Raw genomic sequence first — 23,980 nt, 5'->3', positions numbered from 1 at the left:
CGTAATTTTCGCATAATCATGCGGTATGCCAGCTATTGAACGCACACACTTAAACTTATACACACGCACACACACCTCTCACATGCAGACACTCACACATACACAAATATAAACCTGTCAGTACGGCATTAAAAGTAAGACTAAAATGTTATTTACTCACACAAAAGGAAAAGGGGCGCCAGAGAACTTGGACTCGGTGTGTCGCTCCATGCTCAGTTTCAGGCAGATCATAAAAATTAAAATGATTGCCCAAAAAAAAAGTTGGTCCTTGGTCCGCTCAGGTCCCGTTCGTGGCTCCTGCACGTGTAAAAGTTTTGTCATTATGGCTTTCCCTGTACGTTAATGGGTTTTCCTTTTCATTTTCGTCATCATTGGCGAGCTTTAATTTTCATCATCAGCGGCTACCAATTTACCGAGCTTTAGCTAAAAATAGTTTTAGTTATAAATTACCAACAAGAATCAACTAACAACAAAAGCAACTAAAAACGGATAGTTAACTTAATGAACACATTTCATTGGTAGCCAATAAAGCCATTGTTTGTCATAAATTTAAATGTCAGTTCCTGTTATCACGGGATCGAGTGATTTTAAGTTAACAGAGTCAGAGCCTGTTAGACAGCAACAGCTGTGGCCTCCCTTACCGGTGGCGTATGAGTGATTTTAACTATCACAGGCAGGTCAATTGTAGTGACAGTTTCAGGCTTTAAAAGATTTTAAAATATCAACCAAATAGTTGACATGGGCAAAATAAGTCAATTTGTGAAGCTAGCAATATACCATCAGTATTTTGGAAAAAATTTTTCACAGCAATCATTTAGTCCCCGAAAAGGAGCCAATTATTTTATTTGCCTAGCAGCAGAGTGCTTTTAACTCAGTTTCCTTATAGACTTTCTGGGATCGAATAATGCAAATCGATGCCAATTAATAGTGTTGAATCGTGGCATAACTCTACTGAGTAACATTTCTTTAAGAATATTAAAATTTAAGAGAGGAAAACTAGTTAAACGAAATGTTTTTCAGCTTATTATAACAACACAAGTATTCTTATTTCAATCGTAGAGTTTCACCAACATTTTTAAAGAAAATATATGGAGTCTTAATTTTTCTTTAAACATTTTTGTGGTACAACTAACACACGAAATTCTTGCTTAGTTTGAAGCTGAAACAAGGAGAAGCATATATAGTCACACTTCACAGCTCGCAGACCGTGCCTCGCGGCACGCATTACTCAGCCTTGGCATTGCCTTGTCGCACTGTCGTTTACCCTTTCGAGTTGGCTGAATCTGGCAATGGCAATGGCTCTTTCTCTGACTCTGGCATCTTCTTACTTGGCAAAGTGTCATCGGCAGTCGTGCGTCTCTACAGCCACAAAATTGCCAACTCCCGGACCCACATCCATATCCGTGACCCACCAACCCAAGCTGACAATGACATTTACACTTCAGCTCCTTTGGCTGCTTCTTCCTTGGTTAAATTTCTTATTGATGAAGAATGAAGCCAAACTTGATATTTGTTTTGCTCGGTTTATCATTGTTCTCTTGAGCCTTGAGTTCATTAAGCCTTTAATGTTATTAATAACTTCAGCAGTGTTATGAGGGAAAACCCAATTTAATTTTCCACAAAAAAAATGTTTTAAAAATGTAAAAACCTTCAATAATGCAGATATTGTAGGAGATTCTTGCTTGCAGTTTTTTTTTGGCCATGTGCCATGTCAGTCAACGTCATCAGCATCCAACATCCCCATCATCATCATCGTCGTCGTCGTCAGTGCCTTGTCGCTTTCAGTTATTTTGACGTCCTTTCGGTATTCGACTCAACAACAATGGGACAACAAGCGGCGAGTTAATTGAATTGTGTTTACACTATGGGAACATTTTGACTTTGAGCCTTGCAAGCCACTAACGATATATACGAAAAGCTTTTTCATGCCATTTTAGTGACTAGTCCTGGCCCTGGGTCCTGACTCTTGGTCCTGGCTCTAGGTTTTGACTCTGGCTCTGGCATTGTGCCATATGCACTTCAGTTAATTTTTCAATTTCTGCATGAACTAAATGAATTATTAGACCACGAATGACTTTGGGATCTCGGGGTATGTGTGACTTTTGGTTAGTTTTGCTTTGTTTGTTCTTTCCCTCTTCTTTCGGTTGTTTAACCAAACATGGCAACTAATTTCCGTTTGAATTTGCTCATTAAAAAGTTTCCGCATTAAGCTTGATGGCATCCCATGGAATAGAGAAATGAAAAAGTTTTCCCACAATTTCGAATACAGAAACTAAACTATACTTATGTCTGGCTATAATTGTTGTTGTTTAAAAATTTGCATAATTTACCAGTTTCAGGTAAGAACTAATCAGCTGCTTTGCTTAAAACTTTTCCTCTATTCACTAAGCAATCAGTACCAGGCTTTTCCCGCCTAATTCCCTTGGTGAAATTTTCATTATCTAAAATGTCGAGTGGGTTTCAATTACAAACTTAGTTTGCGCCAAGTGGCCTCAGGACATTTTTGCTTTCCTTTATTTTTGTTCTTGTTGTTGTTTTTGGTTCTTTTTTTTATTATTTCTAAAGTAATTTTAAAAGCGTGAGAAATGCCAAACTTTTCTATTTTTTCATTTTGCGATGAAAAGTTTCGATTATAATAGAAATAAACTTGAACCGAAAATGGGAAATGAGAATTGTTTTGTTGTGGGTGTATGGGAGTCAAGTGAGTAATGTAAATTGGAAATGCCACAGTTTCATTTCATATCAAATATAAAAAATCTTGAAAGAAATTATTTGAAAGAAAACATAGATTCCGGAAGGAATTCGAAGGCGACGGGACACCCTTATGGGTTCCAACTGTAAATCGACATATGGGCTTGTCTAGTTCGTAATTTAAAATAAATCTAAATTTATCATGTTTTAAAAGAGCATCAAAAACTTTGAAAGTTTAAAAAATTAATTTCGAATTGAAAAAAGGCAAAATTTTAGTTTTTGGTGCAAACTTAAAGACTTTCTAAATAGAAAAGTGATATATAAGAAAAATAGAGATTACCAAAGTGCGGCTTATTTGATAATATTTTAGATATGTAAAAATAAACCATTGTGATTCCGTCTATTTTTGTTTACACTGCATATTCGCCAGTTTTAAACCGATTTCTGAAATGTTTTTTCGATTTTTTTTAGAAAATCATCATGACTTTTTGCGAAAACTGGCAAAAATATATATGTAGTTCTAGAGAATTTAATGCAGATTGAAAGACAGAATAAAGTCTTGCAAATAAAAAAAGTTTTTAAAAGTTTTTTTTTTGTTTTACTTGAAAAGATAACTTGATAATTAGAGTGATTTACATTATTCAATTTAAAAGCAATAAAATTAGATATATCTTTTGAAAATCGTTCAAAGTCTGGCAAATTTAAAGATTGGAATTGGATATGAATTGAAATTTTATATATTTTTCTAATATACGAACTAACTGTCATCGCTTCTTTATTATTTATACATTTGGATTGAATTGCTGTAATGAAATGTGATCACATTTGGATTAGCTTTTGTTCCCTCTTTGTATGAATCACAAATCAGTGAGACAAAATTTTGATTTATTTTAAGGCACAATCTTAAAGAGGAAACCCCCAAACCCAACAGGAAATTAATGCTTTCAAACATTTTGTCTCCATCTAAAAATAATTTTGTCCAATTCCTTTAAATCTAATACCGTTTTTTTCTACTTTTCTTTGTTGTGTGTTATTTTTTGAGGCCAATTTATTGAGGGGGCGGGATAGGTTTGGCAGTCAACCAATACGTTTACTTTTGGGGCTCAAGTTTGAGTTCTGTTTTGTGGGTTTGGGTTTTGGGCCAATATTTTATATAATGTTTCAATTTGCTGTCACATAGATATGATTGGGGGAATGCGTCTGTTATGTATATGAGTTTGGATATGTGTGTGTGTGTGTGTGTGTGCGTGTGTGTGTATGATTGATATAAATTTTACTTTGATGAATTCTCGGCGGAATTCCTTACTTCAGTTTCAGTTATTTATTTGTGCCTTAGAGTCAATTTTTTTTTGTGTTCCTTTTATTTTTTTTTTGGTTTTTTGCCCTGCCTCAAATGTTGCAGAAAGTTATTTTTTTCGTATTTCGGTTCCTTTTTTTTTGTGTGCTAGAGAATTTTTCAGCCACAAATGTTGTTGTGTTGTTGGTTGAACTATGTTCTTAGTTCTTTGCGGTTACACCAACAGCAACAACAACAACAGCTATGAAAATCAAATCAAATCCTGAGAGCCTGTTTGGCTGTCAAAAAAACTTTGTTGCCATTTACTTGTATGAATAAAATACGACGATATGTATATTCAAATCAGACTTTGCCTTCTCCACACACGCTCACACTCGGACACACACACACATATCGCATTTGCATATCAAAATGTTGTGGAAATAAAATATGTACATATCAAAACAGTAAAATGAAGAGCAAAAAATAAAAAACGAGAAAAATTTAAGCAAACTAGCAAAACATTGACACGACTTTGGTCAGGACGACAACTGGAAAATTGATTATTTTCCATCAATCTTTTTGTTGTATATTTTCTTTCCCAAAAAAAAAGCTTAGTATTTTTTATTTTCTTTTCATTTAAGAACATGGTGTGGGCAGAATCAATCCAAAATAGTTGATGAAGGTGTTGATATAAATGTCGTTCAATGTGAAACTTTAAATTAATGTCGAATTGATACTGTAGCTCTTAAAGTACGGTATTCTGAATGCCGTAGAGAAATCGAAGTAGTAATTAGCATTAATATATATGTATGAACATATAAATGTATATATGTAATAAATAGTCGAATTCTCTCCATAAACTTTGTGATCTCTCTCGCATTATTCTGATATCCTAGTGTAAACGTTTTCAATGTATCTCACTATTAAAAGTCTATATCCAAACAAGAATTGGATTGGATTTTAAACTTCACTAGCAATAGAACAACAATAGAATATATGTATGTAGGTTTTAGAACTACGCCCTTTTTCTGCGCCCCTGCTATCAATGTATTACACAGGTGTGCACACATATGTATGTATGTATGTACATGTAAATATAAAATGTTTATCGATTCATCTAGTTGATGGGGCGTTGAGCAAATAAATAATGCATTGTTGGCAAACTGATTTACTTCTTGTGAATTTCCCACTAAACGCAATGAAAATGAATGAATAAATGATATATGGCATTTGGTTAGGGTATTTAAGTTTATTTTATGTAAACACTCTGACATACTGTCAGATCTGAATAGTCAAAGTACACAATGTCATTTGTATTGTAATAATATTTTAAATTCTAAAATAATTTGCTTAATCGAAAGAAAAAAAAACAGAAATTGGCGACTTATTAACTAGCGAAACACCAAAACCTTCATAATAATCAACAATGAGACTGTTTAAGAGGTGAGTTTCGAAGTGAACCGAAGAGTTTAGATTAACCGATATGATCTATTTTAGACTTAGAGCAAAGGCAACCTCGAGGGACGAAAAGGGTACTAAATTTAATGAAGTTTCGGGTAAGTTGATAGTGAAGTGGTTAAACCTTGTTCAAATATCGATACACTGGCTTAGGTTAGGGCAATGTTTTGTCTTTGCTTTGCTTTTAATTTGATTTGCGTGGCCCACGCTTCAAACGCGATCGCAACATTTTATTCTCATCGGCACATTTTGTGGTAATGGCGGTGCGTACTTCACGTGGTGTCATGTCCATACTATTGGTCATTAGGTATACCAAATCGGCTACCTTGCGAGGGTCAAGCTGTTGCTTGGTGGGACGTGCACAGTCTCTGAAAGCTGGCGATGGTTTGCCCGAGAGTGTATGATGGGCCAGAGTCTCGCGATCGAAGATCTCGCAAAGTAATTTCCGAGTAATCGATGGCCCAGTCATATCCCAGTTAATGGCGTTTAGACAAGAGCGAGATACTTGAGTGCCATTTGGTCCCAAAACGACCATAGGCGACGACTGATCGTGATCAAACTCAAATGTCGGACGCATCTTTTTGGCCTTCGGAGTTGATGTCATTGGTTTGGCCACACGTATGCGTTTGCCGACACTCTTCGTCTGAGTTTCCGGAACATAGTCTTCATCGTCCGGATCCTCAATTAGTGCTTCAATATTCTCCTCTTCATTGGTTTTTGGCGTCGAGGTGTTGTGCTCATCCGTGCCATCTCGAAATAGCTGAAAGTGTCCCGACTTTTGTGTATTCGTATCGGTCTGATCCATGTCCTGAACTTTTTCGATTTCAATCGTAAGCAGATCGAGGGCAGTGCGCTTACTACGTTCCCACCGCTGTAACATTTTCACCCTTGCCTCATTTACATTTTGAATTGTGTTTTCCATCAGCTGGTTGCGTTCCATATTGGCGAAGGCCGTGTCTCCATCAATGAACTCATCAGTCTCAAAGTCATCCAGCTCTTCGTCATCGCTTTTGATGTTATTTAGCATTTGCTGGGTCTTTAGTAGCTTCTCAGCCGCCAGTGTTAGGGTATCCAGGGTACTAAGTTTGGCTGTTGGGGGCTTAGTGACTTCCGACAGCTCAATGTTTCGCATTGTATGCTCGGCAAAAGTTTCCGCTGCCTCATGTTGTCGGTGCAACCTATTTACATCATCATCTTCGCTTTCATTTTCTCCAAAATCTGAGAGATCGGTGCGTAAGCGGGTAATTATCTCCTCCACTTGCTGTTGGTAAAATGATAACTGCACTGCTTTTGCATTATAAGGCAGGATGCTGAGTGCAAATTCTAAACGTTGCCGGCGATTTTCCTAAAAGAACAAATATAAAAGATATAACTGAATGGATTTTACGGCGAAACAAAGAGTTATTAACTTACCATATCTCTGGCTGTTGTCCAATTGCAGACTAACTGAAAGCTAATAGGTTGCTTCCTATTTTATACAATGACTTCAGGTAGATTTGGACAAACTATATATGTATATATATTTTTTATTACCTTGCAGATGCCAAAAAGGTCTATGAGATATTCCGAAAGCATCCCATACCTGCTGGCAGTTTACCTAGCAGCTGCAACGCTAAGATAAAGTTACCTTCTATCCACTCGGAAAACGGACTGAATGACATTGTCGAGAAGCAATATCCCACAGGTACTAAATTGAATAGAGGATTTGGTACTGTCCCAGTTGCGACGCAAACCGATTCCATCCAACAAACCGTATCAAGTCAGACGCTTCAAGAAGAGGATAAGAATACAAATGTAACCACATCTACGCAATATGAAAAAGGCGCTGTACCAACAAAATCAAAACTAACCCAGACCCAGGCTAATAGATCCAAAGAAAAATCCAAACCGAAATCAGATAAGAAACAAAATCAACGCAAAGGTTTTTGGAAGCGACTGCTCTGTACAAAAAATCTTGAGCAGGATGAAGAACGGCGCTTTTTGGAAAGCCCTAAGACTATAGAGTCGGACTCTGACGTCGACAAGGACGAGAAAAATCTTGAGCCTAAACAGTCTGTTAAGTGTTCCCATTGCTCTAAACTTGACGATTTGGCCCACAAAGTCTTCCATTTACAACAGCAATTAGAAAGCCATGAGTATCATATCAATATATTGCAGCAGTCAGTCAATAAGCTTAAAAAACAGGAAGCACAAGTAATTAAAGAGAAAGGGACGGTTCAATGTGTCTCAGACGAGCTGTTAGGTGTCCCAAGCCAACCCAAATTAAGTGACGAATCCTCACGTGAATGTGAGACCTTTTTTCAGCAATTTATGCAAATATTCACGAAACCTTCTGAGATTAAGGAAACGAACAGCTTATTACCCACTTCTCAAGGAGTCAGCTCAAGCCAATTAGATAGAAATAATTGTCCAAGAGAAAGGAAATTCGATTTGGATTTTCTATTTAGAGAATTCATACGTTTTTTCAATAAGCCCACGGAAACGGGAAAACCAGTTTGTGATAATAATAAGATTTTTCAATCATCAAGTAGTATATGTAAACCCCCGCAAACGCTGGACTGCAGTAAGGAGGTAGCTAAGAAATCGAGTTCCATGATATCAAAGCAGGAGGAATGTTCTTGCCCAAGTCAAACTCTTGCTTCAAACTGTCTTCTTGAGCGACAACAATCGAGCTTGTGCCAATTCTGTAGAAACAAAAATCTGTTAGTTCACGATGATTTGATCAATGAGTTAATCAAACTAGTTGGCATGCGAAGCTTGAAAGAGGTGGTTCTTACCGTCCTTTTACGGGCAGACAATATCTATCATGTGAATGTCCGCGAAGTTAAAAACGGGCGTGTCCTAGGATGCCTCCTAGTCAACGATGAGGCCATTGACGATGCCATTTGTTCTGGTCTTTTCGAGAGTATTCAAACATTCTGTGTTGTTGATGTGCGTAGCACTATTAAGCCTAAGATTTGCTCTTTTGGGATACCCTTTGAATTCATACACGACAAACGTGAAGTTGATAAGCAGCGGGAGCAGGGCGGCGAAAGTGACATCTTAGATCAGAAAAAGGCAAAAATCTGGCAGCTTGCTGTCAAAACATTGGGTTTACCCGTTGAATATATGGATAAACGGTTTTCCGAATCAAAATCCGTTGAACTAACTGAGCACACATCTCATTACCGGCTTCGAATCACAACGACTACAATGAAAACGACAAGGACAACAACGTCTAATATTGGGCTAAAAAAGGGAAATCAAGTGGAAAACAATTTCCTTAAAGTAACTTTCCAAAAATGATCGAATGATACTTTAATATTAAGATTTTAGTATCATGTGGACGTTACTTTACAAACATTTAAGGGTTTTTAAAATAAAACTTTACACATATTCATGTCATGTTTACATCCGACGAAACTAAATAAACCTTTGGCTAATATTAACATTATTAACAATAGCGAAATTTTTTAAATAGGATTCACAAAATGAAATAAATCATCGAACTATGTTTAGATTTTTGCCACTGCTTAGGTTTTGCGAACGGGAAATTAGACTTTGTAGATTGTTTTAACGATCATACAAAGAAAAACTCATTAACTTGTTATAATTAGACAGATATGTAAACTTCTCAAGTAGAAAATTGTTTTCGTCCTTCAAGCAATATTGTGTAAATCAGGTATTTTATATAAAGCAGGTACAGTCGGTATCACCCATTTAACCAGCAGCTGTTGGCAACCCAATGCTTAAGTCCACACAGGTACCGACAATTTGAAAATCCATACTTGATCCCAATGCTAATCTCCGTATGGTAAATGTCCGTCATAAAACAGAGTGGGATGCATAATACAATGAGAACTTTTTACCTGTGTAGTATCATTCGCTAATAGTTTTGACAGTACTTAAAAGCCAGCTCACGATCAGAGTGAATCATTAGTTTGCAACAGTTGAACAGACAACAAGACCATGAGCAATATTAGCAACGACAGTGGTTTGGATGATTCTGCGGTGGCGGTGGTCAATGCAGCCGCTAGCCAAAATGGAGGAGCTGCAACTCGACTCTCCTGGTTTCTAGCTGAAGTCGACGAAGGTTCCATGAAAAGTGGTCGTCCCAGTGGACAGTCAAGATTGTGCGTCCTTCACTCAATGGAGCTGCTGGAGAGCGATGTTTCGGACAAATATATGACACGATTCGTGGAGTTCCGTGTTAATGGCATGGTTGTAGAAGCTAAACTTATCTTGGCTGCCGATGACCGCAAATTGGTAGACGCCGCTCTGGTTACTATGAGCAAAGTACGACGCGAGGAGTCTAATGCCAGGCAATTGCTTGTGCAGTATACGGAAAACGAGGAATTGGTTCAGAAGTTAATCTCACCGAGCCGAGTTGTCTGGCTGAGCACAAAGCCAGAGTTGGGTGGCACACCGCTGGTGAAATTGGGTCCCGGATGTATTGCTCATGTCCTGTATGCTTACGATCAGCGCGACTACATGGAGAAAATTCTTTTAAATCTGAAAGCCCGTTGTTTTGACCACGCCTTTGACGACAAAATTGAAGATACGTCTAACCCATTGGACGAAAATACTTGGTTGCTGGTGCAGTTTAGCACCAATCCTGAAACAGTTGGCTATCGGGTCATTCAATACCAGCAGACTATGTGGCGCAATGAGAACCTCTTCAAAGATGTCATAGCCTATATCCAGCTGCCAGGTACTGACATAGTCCTACAAGCTGTGGTCATCAGCTATGGCCAGGATCGGGCCAAACAACAAGCCAAACTTGACGAATTGCGCAGTTTTGCTCTAGGTCTCAATTTCCCAGTGCCAGAGGAATTGGATAAGCAGATTGAACAGGGCCAGGGAACAGCTTCACTCTTCACCCGCACCAGTAGCAGCATCTTTCAGAGAGCCGAACAGCGTGACGCCAATGGTGAGCATAAGGAGTTGAGGCACAGCCTCGCACAGATGAGCGAAAAAGCTGAAAGTGAGGCAAAAATGATCATCGAGGCCTTTGATATTTTGGACAACATCAATAAGAATCTACAAAATCGTTTGGATGTGGAAGCGATGAATAACAAAGGGTTGGTTGAAGACGGAGCGCAGTAGTTAAAACGATATACTATATAAAATACCTGTAAATACTTATAATTATAATATTAGCAAATCAAAACCAATAAAATAATCGACTTTAAATTTGTTCAAATATTTCATATCTTACTGTTGGATTCAACATGAATTTAGTATAATTAGGCATCTTTCAGGAATTATATATGTATGTATCTTGTTTAGAGAGTTGCAGCCGTCGACCAACAAAAGAAAATGTATGTTTTTAGCGGTTTTATAGCTAAAACTTCCTGATTAAGGCTAAAAACGTGACAGTTTTTGAGATAGTGTTGCCAGATGCCAAACGTTGGATACTCGAAAAAGCGGGCCTTTTGAATCTTTTGTTCTCAACAAACGAAAATATAGTTGAGTTTACAATATATTTTGATTTTACATAACAAATGTAGTTCAGAATACAATATTCGGCTGCCCTGGTAGCCTCGATTTTATAATTCAGAGTAAAATATTTGGCTGTCAGTGCAGCCAAACAATGTGCTAAATAATACAACAGACTGGCAGCAGCATAATCCATAAAAATAGCGTTAGCCGACACTGAAATCTAGCTTTAGCCGATTTTCATCTTTTCAACACTGAAATCTCGAGTTGCTTAAGTAAATATTTACCAAGAATTCAATTAATCGAAAGGCATAATTGTGCCATCACCAGTCTCAAATAACCAATCCCTTTATTAATGAACTTATTGTACTAAATTATTATATGTATTATATTATGTATTTTAATATTCGTAGCTTCTTGAAGCGTTAAATGTCTTCGGCTATTATATTTTCCCAGACTTGTACTTCCTGTAATCCTTTTAAACTCACTCCGTCCCTTTCTTTTTTGCTACATATATGTACCTTATTTTTTTTTCTAAGCTCAGGAAAATAAGTGAGACAAAAGCAGTTAGTTTGTGTAAGCTTAAATTTTTTTTCGATAAGGTTAGATTTCAATAGCATTTGGAAGCACATTGCGACCATAGATGTAAATTAATTGACTGTTGTCAGCATGGGAACGACAAATTGGACATTCCACACATCTATTCAAGTGATCTCGTACACAGCTGTCGCCAAACAAGTGACCACAACGTAGCGTAACCAAACGATGACATCCAAACTCTTCCCACGGACAGAAACAAATGGGACAATTCATGTTTTCTCGCTCCCGTTCAAGTAATTGTTTAAGCTTCAAGCACTCTTCAGCCTTTTCTTGCAATTCATCCATTATACTTGTGTAGCGGGCATCCTGGCTGCGTAAGTCTCCCATAATTTGTTGCCGAACTTTTTCATTTTCTGACAGCCTAGCATGGTAGTCTTCAGCAATTTTCTGCATTGATGCAGACTGCTCGTTTACTTGCTGTACAAGCTTAAGATTGGCATCTTTCATTTCCTGCACGTGCAACAATAAGCCATCACGTTCGATAATAAGTTGCTCCTTCTGAGAATTGGTGTATTGAAGTTCATGCATCTGCTTTTCGAAATCTACCTGAAGAAAAGCGAAATTATTATTCGACTCTTTGAAATCATTCATAAGTTTATCGTGAACATCGCTGAGTCTTTGAAATTTTCGCTCCAATTGAATAGTTTCAGTTTCTTGGAACAGGCTGTCTAAGCCGACTCGATTCCATTGAAGAAGCCAATCGGCTTCCGCGTCGATTAAGTTGGCTGCAATCATATCCATGCCTTGAAAGAAAATATATATATTTTATATGTTTTTTTAATTAAACAAAAATCGTACTTTTTTCCTTTTTCTGCTTAATATCAGAAGCCAAATAATGGGATTCCCTAAACGTATTTCACAAGTCTGTATAATAGAGCTGGAACAAACATTGATGGAAATATCGATATATCGATAGTTGTATTTGTGAAAAACATGGATGTCGGGTAATCAATATCGATAGTAATTTAAGTAATTTTCAAAGTGCATTGAGTTTGTTATGGCCAGCCCTGAGGCTATCGGTAGAGATCTATCGATAGTGACAATAGGGTCAGAAAATAGTGAGCAAGTCGGGGAATAGTGGGGGATCTAGTGTTGGGTAGATCAGAATTATAAAGGGATTTTTTTTTAATTTGAAAGTCGTCCAGCGGTCAAAAGGCTGCTGACCCAGGCTCGGGTCTAAGGAATAAACCGTAAGATCAGGCGATGAGTCGTCTGATTCTAGAAGGTTAAAAAGGTTAAAATCAGTTTAATCAGTGAGGTGCGGCGGTTGACAAAAAAAAAAAAAAAAAAAAAAAAACAAGGAGAAAGAAGTGCATGTTAAATATCTTAACAATGAAGTATAATTAATTGTAAATACATCCTTGAAATCCTTGAAATTTAAAAAAAAAAGCTCCTTCCATCGAGCCGAGGAGCTCAAGTTTGGCTGAAGAAGCCGAACAGAGAATTTTTGATTTTTTTTGTGTGAAAAATTTTGTGTAATCCTGAGGCGCAGCGAGGCGAGGTTCGTGGTACCATGCAAGTTAGGGATTTTTTTAAATTTCAAATAATTGCCCCAAAATAGGCCGGTTAAATCGAGCTGCGCAGGAGCACCCGCAGCCCCTGTCCACGTTCTAAAAAATTTTACTTGTACCTGTCCCCAAACTAAATTCTTGGTCCAAAGATAAAGTCAAGAGAGGGACGTCGAAAAGAGTAGATTCCCGGCCAGACGTTTTTTTCTGATTCACCCATCGCCCAGCATAAGAGCAGCAAAGTTTTGGCTGATTGGGGGAGAAAAAGATTTTGGCTCTCATCAATATACGCGGGACCAGGGTGAGAATACTGTTTTTTCATATGGCAGGTCCATAACAAGTTGGGTGATAAATTTGGAAAAAGGACCAAACTATGGACAACTATGAACCTTCAAGGACACTCGTTACCTTTCCAACACTGCGCTGCAATGTAATTATGTAATTATTTCAGCTTAAATTTTGAATTTTTCATTCAGTTTCAAGAAATTTAGGCTTTTTAGATTAAAGAATTTGGCGTTGGAACCACTGTACAAGATAACAACAAATACGACTTCATAAACTCAAGCAAGTTATGTATGTACATACATACATACATACATATGTACATGTATAAGATTGAAGCATTTTTTCCGTTTTTATATTCTGCCGCAGATTGTTTTTGGCCATTTAACTCCCAACTTTTACGCTTAACCTCGGACTTACCTTCATCTGCCCCTTCTTAGCCCTTGCCAGATTATTGGGATATTGACTTGCTGATTATTTTTATTTGCTTGCCAAACGTTTCAATTGAGACATAAAACTATGCCTCTGCCATGGCAAATATAAACATTTAGACACGATTAAGTGTGCTGTTTATTTTTATGTTTGGTTTAGCGCTTCCGTTTCGTTCTCTGTGTTGCCAACATCCCCCTTAGCCCCTTCGCTACCGCGGGTCATGTCTTTTTCAATATTACGTATACAAACATATGAACAAACATACATACATATCTATAGCAGCATCCACATTAAATGGCCTAGAATGAGATACCGAATATTTGAAAGTTTGATTCTATACATGTACATATGTATATGTATGTATGTATATAAAAATTAGAGCAAAATACCAAAACATGTGCCCGATTAAAGTAAGCATAAAGCATGCGATTTAGTTGCCCCACTCATATTAATTTCAATAAAACATATATATACATTCAGTACAGGAAAGTGAGGGACAACAAAGATACGTAGCAGGCAGGGTGAATGTTAGCTCACATAAATCAATAATAAAAACCTTATCAACAAAGGAAAACAATCGAATTGAATTTTTGTTAAAATTTAACAAATTTAATTCTTCTACGTATGTATTTAAAGTGCATACATACAAATAAGTAAAAACTAAAATTAACACTCCTATGGCGTATAGATTTAATTTAAAATGCAAAGCAATCAAATTAAAAACGCAATGTGCCAGATGAAGCGCCATCCCGACGAACCGACTACCCGCTGCTGCGTCTGTCAAGTCATTTAACAATTTCAATTTATGCAAATGCAACAGCAGAAACAAATTGAGCTATATTATATATAATGTGGAGTAGGGGAATATATAGCAGGATACACTCAGCTTGGGGATAAGATACCCCCAAGCCACAAGCTTAAATCCTCATTAGTAGCAAGCAAGCGGATGCGCTGCCAAAAAAAAGGGGTACCGAAGTGCAAAAAAATATAAAAATAAAAATTAATTTGTCCCTGCTTACTCTTTGGGTTCCCAAACTTGTTTTTTTTTAACATCATTCGATTTTAATATATCGATATTGCATTTTGTAAATTTGTCTTTTAGTTAAAATAACAAATAAGTTGTATTTTTCTTTACTGAATTTGGATGTCGGCTGCCACCCCTACTTAACTAAGCCCCTGGTATTTCTACTGAAACTTCAACAATAAAAACTGGAGAACGAAAGGCCAATCCTTAAACCCTCGCATTAGCCTCGAAAGAAAACACCAAAAAAATATAAAAGAAAGTGAATGTTGTGGAGTAACAAATGGAGAACTTACTGGAGCGTATTTCATCTTAGCTGCATATTTACAGTGCGTTGAAATATCGTTATTTTTATCTATGAAGAGTTTATGCCAAGTCCTCTTTACAAATGCAAAGTCGGAGGGCTTTAAGCATCCGGATTGCATGCAATTAATTTGAACTTACGACTGAAACAGAAGAAGCATGTCGACATTACTATAGCTACGAGTTAAAAGATGCAGAGGAAAAATATTGCACATTTATTTCGAGTTGTTAGTATTTAAAGTGAGGCATTTAAGGCATTGACACATTGCAGAAAATCCGACGTTACGTATACGCAACCAAAACAAATTTTCAAACTGTTTGCTGGTTCAAAATTGGTTTTGTGTTTTTGTTGACTGAATTTTTTGCTATGGCAATTTTTTTTGTTAACTTGAACTAATTAAAAAGTTTCACACACATACACACATGACACATGTGTGGGTATTTGAATGGTGAGAGATGGCAAAAGGTGCCAGGTAAATTACCATTTTTTCATCGCTTTTGGCTTTGTGTTTTTTATTTTTTTTGTTTTGTTGTTTTATTTCTGTTGAAAATTTTTTGTTTGGCATATGTGGAGATGACAATTTGACATATTGTGGCACGACTTGCATTTAGCTCGAGATAAAACACAGCAACCAACAATTTGCTTTCACTTTTGCCCCATCCTATCCCGCCCGTGGTGTATCACTCTGCATGAAAAAGACAGTCAGGCGTCTATATGGGATGAGGGCCAACGGGGACAATGCTCACGGCTCGTGGCTAATTTTAAGCTTGTTGCTTCATCCCAGCATAGGCAATAACTTTGCGAGTTAACCGAAACCAGGGGGTCAAATCTGTTATCAGTTCTAACGAAGTTTCCATACCCTTTCTTGTTTTAGCTTTCAATTAATGAACAATTGTAATAATAAATCGAAATTTAGAATAATATCTAATCTAGGGGTCATTGCATAATTAAGATAGAGGTGACCCTACTTTTTGAATTATCATCTCGATGGGTTGAGAGAAAATACTGTGTAGTTGCATACAGGAAAGAACTATCCAATACCCATTTACAGAGTATCCAAACTGTCAGCATACACGTTAACCACCTGTGTCTCGCCGCAAGAGCTTGAGCGGTTTTAATCTTGGCTGGAAAAACCAATGTAAAACATTTTGTTTTAGTGTTGCAATTTAGCAGAAATGCAACTAACTTTTGGCATTATTTATTGGACAGGTTAACAGTTTGGTTTTTGGCTTGGGAATGTTTTAGATTTTTAGAAAAATATAGAAAAAACACTTCATCGGGGGATCCGACAATTTGCTAAAATTTTAAATTAAATTAAAGTTATTTAATTTAACACTTTAATAAAGTAAAGCTTTAATATTGAGACTCGTTAATATTGTTTATGGTGCAGGATGAATTTGAACATTTATTTGTATATAAATATTATTTTCGGACAATTTTTGCTCTTTTTTAGTCGTATTTTAAAAATTATACTTCAATTTGGTGTTTGTAAAGAAAACTCTATAAATTACATCGACTAAATGATGCCCTAGTAAAGATATAAAAGTAGAGTTTCGTTTTGAATTAAATTTAATTCAAATTTGAGATGTATCAGATATTTTAACCAATGTGATGGTTAAAAGGTATCTAGCCAAATTTTATTTTTAGTTTCAAGTTATTAGTAGCAGTTCCATTAATCGGTATCAATGATTCGATTCTATTGTAAGTATTTTGCATATTTGTGTGGTTTTTTGTCTTTGGTTTTTTATAATTCACTTGAGCCTTGTTAGGGCTAACTGCCTTGTGGCCAGCATGTGTGTGTCTCTGCCTTCTTCATCTTCTTTGCAAAACACTTGCCATTTTATGTAGCCAGCAAATTTTCTTGATTGCCTTGGCTTTGGCATTTCCTTTTTCTTCTGTTGTTTTTTTTTGTTCTTGCTTATGCGTCGTCATCTTTCTTTTGGCGCTTTTCCCCCTTTTTTTCCTCGTTTTTTGGTCGTTTGTGCTGTTGCTTTTGATTTGGTTTTTTTTGTCTGACAGTGATTTTGACATTTCACGCGCATTTGTTTGTTATGCTTCTCTGGCCCCAGCAGAGAAAGGTCAACTTCACGTTATCCTTATATGTCGGCTATATAAATAAAAAGCCTTTGACTGTGCCTTTGGCCAATGGCTTTGGGCTCATTAACATTTCTGTGATGGCACGTGGCAACAATGACGCCTGGGCCGGTTTGCCGCTCCCCAGTCGCACATTTTCCTCAAGTAAATTGATTTTCTGCCTATAACAAACAAAACAAACCCTCCAACTGCTTATGTTCATTTTTCACTCAAAGCAATTATGAATGAAATTGCCTGGCCAAAATTGCTCAACTAACAGCTCAGCTGTTCGGCCACTGTTAGCCACGTTAACAGAGCACAGCCTCTGACACTATGGCCATTGCTCGGATTTCTCAGTCGTTTCACAGACGTTGTCGGGCGCGCATGTTTAACGAGTTCCACTCGGGTTTATAGCTAATGTCCAACATGTCGTATACGCGTTAACTTAAAGTAAATAATGCGAAAAGGAAACGCGCCGCATTGACGAACAACAACAAGAACAACTGCAAAATTAAACCACAAAAAAATAAGAAGGGAACCCAAAAAAAAAAAAAAAAAAACTGAAAACCTATTAAAAAACGATTTTTCAGCAAAATGTGAAAACGACAACCAACAAATTGAATTTCAATTGTAAGCCAAATGAGAGTTAAATTATTTATACCCACATTCATTTTTGTTTTGTTTTTCGATTCATCAATTATTTCTATCTAATTTGTATCGTGTAATGCAAATGGAATGGAATTAAGCTATGCCATGAGATGAATATCGGCGAAACAAAATGGAGTTATGGAAAAAAAGGCTTAGACTATTGCTTGCGGGTCACTTGAAATGCACGTGAAATCCATTTGTGATGTGTCACCTCTGCTATTTCGCATTTTGCCCTCAGGTACCTTCAGTTTGTCAACGCTATTTCCGCTTCATAAAGCTTCCAGGTGTGAGAGGATGGCCTTTAAAGGCGTGGTGCTCAATTCTCTGTTTGATTTGCATATTGCTACCTGTCTGAATTTCCCCACATAGAGACATAAAGAACGGGAGATGCGAGAGACAAACGTGCGTCAAAAGTAAACAAAATATAAAGAGCGAACAAATGAAGAAACGCACAAAAAACGTGATAAAACAAGCGGAAAAATAGCTGACAAGCAACCTGCCTTTGCCACATGGATCTGACAAAAAATAAAACTTGAAAAACATTTGCCACAAAACAAAGAAAATTATCTGACCAGAGGCTTTTCCTCCTGCTTTTAGCTCATTTTCCTTTTATTTTGCTTTTATTTCGTGGGTGGTCCTATGGGGTGTAGACGTTTGGGACAAGTGACAGTTTGTTTGTTTGCTAGCAGGACACTTGCTCGTCGTTATCCCAGTCATTGTTGTTGGAAGCCTAATTTGCCTTCCGCCTTCTATATATGTACATGCCTATAGATAATTTTTATATGTATGTATATGTATATGGCGTCATTATTCTTTCTTTTCCCGTTTGTTTGCACGCACTTTTAACGTGTTTATTCGGCCATAACGTAAACTAATTGAAACATTCTTTGGGCTCAGGCATACCTGTACACACAAGGCGTATACTTATTATGCCAGGGGCGTGTCACGTTCTATGGCTACCGCCTTGGAAAACACTTTTAACATGCAATTGCATTGCTTTTGCCTTGACTTGGCCTTTCACTTTGCCGCAGTTGCCACTGTCATTTGGCGCTTGCTGTCATCAGTCAGTAACAGCAACAACAACAACCACATGGATAACACTACAACCATGGTCCTAGTAGTCATCACCCATCCATCTATCCCACTATCCGTCACACTCACCATATCCATCCAGCAATGAATGAAGTGAGCGAGTCGAGCCAAAAGCTGAGTGAGTGCCCATGGGCGGCGACTTGTTTACCTTGCCGCCTGTGTCTTAATGAAATGCAAATGCAAACAAGACATGGCCTACTATGGAACTCATATGAATCTTACTTGAATAAAACTCAACAAAATTCAAAGGAAATGAAAGTCCTATTAACAGAATATTTATTGGTTCATATTGCCATCATGGCAATGGCTGGTGACATTAATATATTCAAATAAAGATTAAAATAATTGATCAGGGCAACATTAATTTTCTGATATTTGGGTAATTTTTTTTGATACATATAAGTCAAGATGGCATGACAATCTTTAGTTATGGACAATAATGTATAACTACTTGACAGCACTGAAAATTTTTACATATTATTTTATTTATATTAATATTGATTGACAAATTGAAAATATTCCCAAAGATTGCATTAACAACTTGTATCCTTTGTGTAATTTGTCTTTTTTGTTCCACTGTCAGGCGTCTTTTCCATATATGTATGTATGCATGTGATTCTCCTTCGGTAGGCAGAGATGGCAGTAAAGCAACCCACCCAATGTACCCCAGACCAAAGGACTCACCTGTCTGCCTGCAATCTAATGGCACTTAGTAGTAATAACGTTCGCATTCGTTTTGTTTTTACCTAAACCCTGTCTCCAATGCCCCTCGGAGAGTGCCCTGCTGATTTGCTTGGGCAAACACTTCAATTTCCGTGACATCTGACAATTTGCCGCAATTGCATACATAAATTGCAATGCAATTAAATTGAGTTTTCTTTGAAAGAAATGAACTCATAAGGGAATAGGCATTAAATTTTTATTTATCATAATTTCAGATTCATGTCAAGTTTTGATGTAAATTTGTCGAATTTACAGCTGCTGCTTACTTAGCCTTAAGTTGACATTTTGAAGGCCATAAAAACAGATTTGTGCATAATTTGAAAACACAAAAAGAAAAAAGTTATTTTGAAGAATAAGTATGATTTAGACATCGTATAAAGTCAACTTTATGACCAGATATTAAAGGGGAAAGTATGAAAAGAGGTACATACATATATGGAAGAACGTGTGGAACTTATAAAAAGTACTTAAATATGTCAACTGGAATACTTCATTAAATGCTAACCATTTTTACGACTTTACGAGCTTTAAACTCTTTAATTTCCCACATCTCAGACTTAAATTAATTAAGCTCCTTTTACTTGCATTGATTACTTCGTCTTTTACCATCTTTCATAATTTATGTTTTTGACTTCAAAAAATGCATTTAACAACTCGTCAGATTAACTTTTTCTTTATGCAAAAATTTTCTTTTGAAATAGACTCCCAGAGAGTTTTGTATGTCCTCCTCTTGTTTCTCATATCGTTTTGACATGCACTTGATTTTAATTAAGCAAGATTTTGTATACACAAACATATATATTCATGTATATACTTTATATCAAGTTTTAAGCCGCCAAAGCCTCTTTAAATACAAAATTGGGTTGCTGATTAAAATACAAAGTTGGGAGGGATGATGGGAAACTCTTTAAATACAAATTATGAGGCTTAATCAAAATTAATTTGCAAGTTTCGGCCAGACGTCTATAATCACTCTATATACTTATAAGTATTTACTTTCATTGATTGACTCTGATTTCTCAATTTAGTTTTCATCTCTCATACCCTGTATAAAAGGAGTATATTAGTTTATTATTGTCCCGCACCATTTAAAGATATTTGAGTTATGATTACGAAATAGTAAATTAGTTCGAAAAGTATGATAAAATTATGTTATGAATCTGTTCCATCTATTAAGTATTTAGCATTATCATAGAAAAGTATTAAAAATGATATTTATTTGCAGAGAGTCTCAACTTCGTTCCCCGATTGTCTTACATGCTTATTCTTCTTTTATTTTGCTTTATTGACGGTTTTCTTTGCTCTGTTTTTATCGTGTGTCGCCTGCTGCGTTTTCATTAATTTTGGTAACAGCCAAAGGCAACGCCAACTGATTTCACTTTAATTCAATTTATTTGCCAATATACAGTATATATAGTAGGTATATATGTATGTATTTGTAACCGCGATACTGATGTTGACGATAGCCGCCCAAGGGCTATATGGCAGAACAAAGTCACTTAACTGCTTATCTTGCTTTCGATCCATCGAGCAAACTAAGTCAAATCAAGCTAAAAGTTCGAGATGGAAATGTCGGCACAGCAGTAAGGAGGGGGTGTATGTTGGCGTCAGGAGGGGTATGAGGTGTTGCGGAATGAATATATGTATGCATGAACGACAAATTCATTATAATTTCTCTCCTTCGCTTCTCGAAATCCTCTGTGGCTGAGTTCTGGGGTTCCGTGTGCGTGCCAAGACATACGCCAAACGAATTTCCTCTCTCCGTTTGCGGTTGCCACACACACACACACACACACACACACACACACACACAGACACATATACAAACACAGGTCCAAAATGAAATCAGTTTAAATGCGCCCCAATGTGTCGTTTTTGGATTATGATTACGAGCACTTTGTCGTTGTTGCTGTGGGTTACCGAGGGTTGTTACGTTAGTGACTGATTAAAAGGCTCGAAACTAATATTGGAAATAATGAACTTGACTTAATATTTCCACTCGTATAACATTTATTAGTTTATCTGATCAGAAGTTATATATAAATAACTTTTTTTATTTGATTGATTAAGTTACAAATCAACCCTTGCCTAACATGAACCCCAAGTACAATACGCACATTCAGTGCGTGAATAGGCTGGCGAGCCAAAGTCAAAATAAATGAAGGAAAATATGCCTTTTTCTCACACAATATGCTCATGCCCGGCACATTTCTTTTCTGCCTTGATGTAGCAGCTAACAAAAATCTCCTAAAGAAAATAACCGACAAGCAGCATATGGAAGCCCGAATACTCTGGATTGAAGCCTTTTCTTTAAACTCGTCATAACATAGAAGACAAAAATGGTCTCTCAAACGAAATGAGAAGCTAGAGTAATAAATATTTTACTACTTTCCTTTGCACTGTCTTGAAATGTCTAAACAAATGGACAACAAAACAGTTATATAAAATAAAAAAAAATGAGAAAGAGCTTACAATAAAAAAAAACCTTCATCTTCTAAACTTCTTGTCTTTTAATGATCAAATACCAGGTTTAAAAGGTTTAAATTCTACAACAATGCCATTACAAGTCGACAGAAACTTTTTAGTTAGAACTTAGCTTAGTTCAACTAATTCGGATAATCTTCGGAATGTCTTTTCCAACATACAGTTTAAATACTCTCCACAGTTTATACAAAAGTAAAGATACTTTTTGGTTACCCTATATGAACTTAAAAACTTGAAAATTGTGCTGTGAAATTTCTCTTCAGCTTTTGTGGGTCCTTTAAAGCAACAGAACCGGAACAAAAACTCGGTTGTTTGTTCATGTGTGTAAATGCCTGAACGGTGTATATACACAACTACACTCACACCTACAAATGCGTGTGGGTGTGTGTTTGTGTTGAGTGCGGGTGTATGAGTGCCTTGGCATTTTTATGGCACTTTAAGTTTATGTTGAGTAATGCACACAAAGAAAAGGTCCACTCACTGGGCATAGAATAGAAGTTAAGTGTTGGATTATAGCAAACCTGCAGCGGTTTATTGTAAATGCTTCAATTATTTTTTCATTTTCTTATTTTTTTTGTGGGTTAACAGGTAATTTGGGAAATTCCATATTGTACTCCCGTTTTAAGATAAACTCCAAATCTTTCATACTGGGTTCAGCATTACGAAATTTTGCCAGTTGAACCACTCGATCGCACACATCGTCTATAAAAATATCAGCAATTTGCCCCACCATAAGTGCCGAATCATCGTCTAAAGAGGCTTTCGGATCGATTCTCTTGAGAAATTGGAGCAATTGAACTTTGTTTATAATCTAGAGCACAGGAAGAGAAGACAAAGAGACAGGTGTAAATACATACCTACTAATAGGAACCTGATTTTTTTTTAAGTTTTATACTTACACCATCACTGCTTCCAATAAAATAAGAAACAAGGTCAACTTCGCTCTTTTTGGAAGAATCACTGCTGGAATTGTCATTTGTCGAGCTGGTGGAACTGCTGCTTGAAGTGCTGCTGCTGCTGCTGCTGCTGCTGCTGCTGCTGCTGCTGCTGCTGCTGCTGCTGTCTGATGATGAGGTGTCACTATTTTCGTCAACTGAGTCAAAATTCAAATCCATGATTCGATTTTGTTTGAAAGCAATACAGAAATTCGCATACCTCCTAATGTAAAATAGGCTAAAACCATTTAGGAATTGCAAGGCAAATTAAGCAGTAAAAATATATAGCATACTTTTTTGGGTAAACAAAAATAATAATTTGGCCTACATTATTAACGCTTCGAATGCTCGCAGAATATCACAGATTAGTGAATCCCAGCTGCCAGGCACAGCAACTCTTTGCCCATAAATAACAAGTTTAAGTCGAACGATTCTACACCTGGCCGCTGGGCCGTCTTGCCACCTGGCTGCCGCATTTCCTCTTCCGCTGCGGCATTTTCTTCTCCGTGTTCAGCTTCATCTTTTCGTTTTTGTTGTGCTCTCAAGTTGCGCTTTTGATTTATGAGCCCAGCGTTTGTTTTTTGTTGCTCTTTTTCTTGCATACCCCTCCGCTTCTAAATAAATATCAAAAAGCAACAAATTGTGGCCATGCCATAAACGACCTTTTCTCCACCATTCTGCTTAAAAAGTGTAGTGGGGAAAACGTCGACCCTGTTTCACCCTATTCCCATCATCCTATTCCTATTCCCAATCCCATTCTCCCCATCGCCATCTATACTTATAAGACGACAACAACGCAACGACAATGTCGCAGTTGGCGCTTAATTTTATGCCAGACATAGTCGGGGGCAAGGCCAACACGTGCCTCGGGCTCACCAGGTGCCTGCGCCCGCACCTTGCACTCTTACCCGCGGCCTATGATATTTGCCGTTTCTGGTTTTCAACATCAACCTTTTTATAGTGGTCTAAGAGGCTAGAATTTTGGTTGTAAATTTACAAAATTTACTTCATAAGCTGCTGAAAATAAAGCTA

The 23,980-nt window shown here is 37.0% G+C and overlaps 5 protein-coding genes across 5 annotated transcripts in view; 3 read left to right on the top strand and 2 right to left on the bottom strand.

Moving 5' to 3' along the window:
- The first annotated feature begins 5,253 nt into the window (after positions 1 to 5,253).
- LOC137576524 (uncharacterized) lies at positions 5,254 to 8,868 on the top strand. Its single transcript, XM_068289696.1, has 3 exons — positions 5,254 to 5,413; positions 5,468 to 5,526; positions 6,969 to 8,868. The coding sequence occupies exons 1-3, from the start codon at positions 5,397 to 5,399 to the stop codon at positions 8,711 to 8,713; spliced, it is 1,821 nt and encodes a 606-aa protein (XP_068145797.1). The 5' UTR covers positions 5,254 to 5,396; the 3' UTR covers positions 8,714 to 8,868.
- On the bottom strand, positions 5,504 to 6,770 carry Elba1 (Early boundary activity 1; the record flags this gene model as incomplete). The annotated part of the gene is made up of 1 exon (XM_068290793.1): positions 5,504 to 6,770. A coding segment is annotated over one exon (1,158 nt), but the record flags the coding sequence as incomplete, so codon positions are not given.
- Positions 8,869 to 9,376: 508 nt separating the features above from the next.
- Positions 9,377 to 10,513, top strand: Elba3 (Early boundary activity 3). Its single transcript, XM_068291014.1, has one exon. The coding sequence runs from the start codon at positions 9,377 to 9,379 to the stop codon at positions 10,511 to 10,513; it is 1,137 nt and encodes a 378-aa protein (XP_068147115.1).
- Positions 10,514 to 17,438: 6,925 nt separating this feature from the next.
- The window catches only part of dcma (decima), a 28,327-nt gene continuing 21,785 nt past the window's right edge, over positions 17,439 to 23,980 (top strand). The window contains exon 1 of the mRNA XM_068289594.1: positions 17,439 to 17,696. The gene's annotated coding sequence lies outside the window, so the exon portion shown is untranslated. The remainder of the gene's footprint in view (positions 17,697 to 23,980) is intronic.
- Positions 22,519 to 23,128, bottom strand: Taf12L (TBP-associated factor 30kD subunit alpha-2). Its single transcript, XM_068291003.1, has 2 exons — positions 22,913 to 23,128; positions 22,519 to 22,824 (listed from the first exon to the last, which is right to left on the bottom strand). The coding sequence occupies exons 1-2, from the start codon at positions 23,126 to 23,128 to the stop codon at positions 22,579 to 22,581; spliced, it is 462 nt and encodes a 153-aa protein (XP_068147104.1). The 3' UTR covers positions 22,519 to 22,578.

Source organism: Drosophila tropicalis, unplaced genomic scaffold (genome assembly GCF_018151085.1).
Source record: "Drosophila tropicalis isolate 14030-0801.00 unplaced genomic scaffold, ASM1815108v1 contig_1187, whole genome shotgun sequence".
Classification (NCBI taxonomy): Eukaryota; Metazoa; Arthropoda; class Insecta; order Diptera; family Drosophilidae; genus Drosophila; species Drosophila tropicalis.
This window is presented reverse-complemented; position numbering and strand designations above follow the sequence as displayed.

Excerpts from the sequence above, each read along its gene's own strand:
- Taf12L (XM_068291003.1), bottom strand. The coding sequence starts at position 23,128 with ATGGATTTGAATTTTGACTCAGTTGACGAAAATAGTGACACCTCATCA. Across the intron at positions 22,825-22,912 it reads TTATTGGAAGCAGTGATGGT|ATTATAAACAAAGTTCAATT; the intron begins GTAAGTATAAAA and ends CCTGTGCTCTAG.
- Elba3 (XM_068291014.1), top strand. The coding sequence starts at position 9,377 with ATGAGCAATATTAGCAACGACAGTGGTTTGGATGATTCTGCGGTGGCG.
- LOC137576524 (XM_068289696.1), top strand. Across the intron at positions 5,527-6,968 it reads TAAATTTAATGAAGTTTCGG|ATGCCAAAAAGGTCTATGAG; the intron begins GTAAGTTGATAG and ends ATTACCTTGCAG.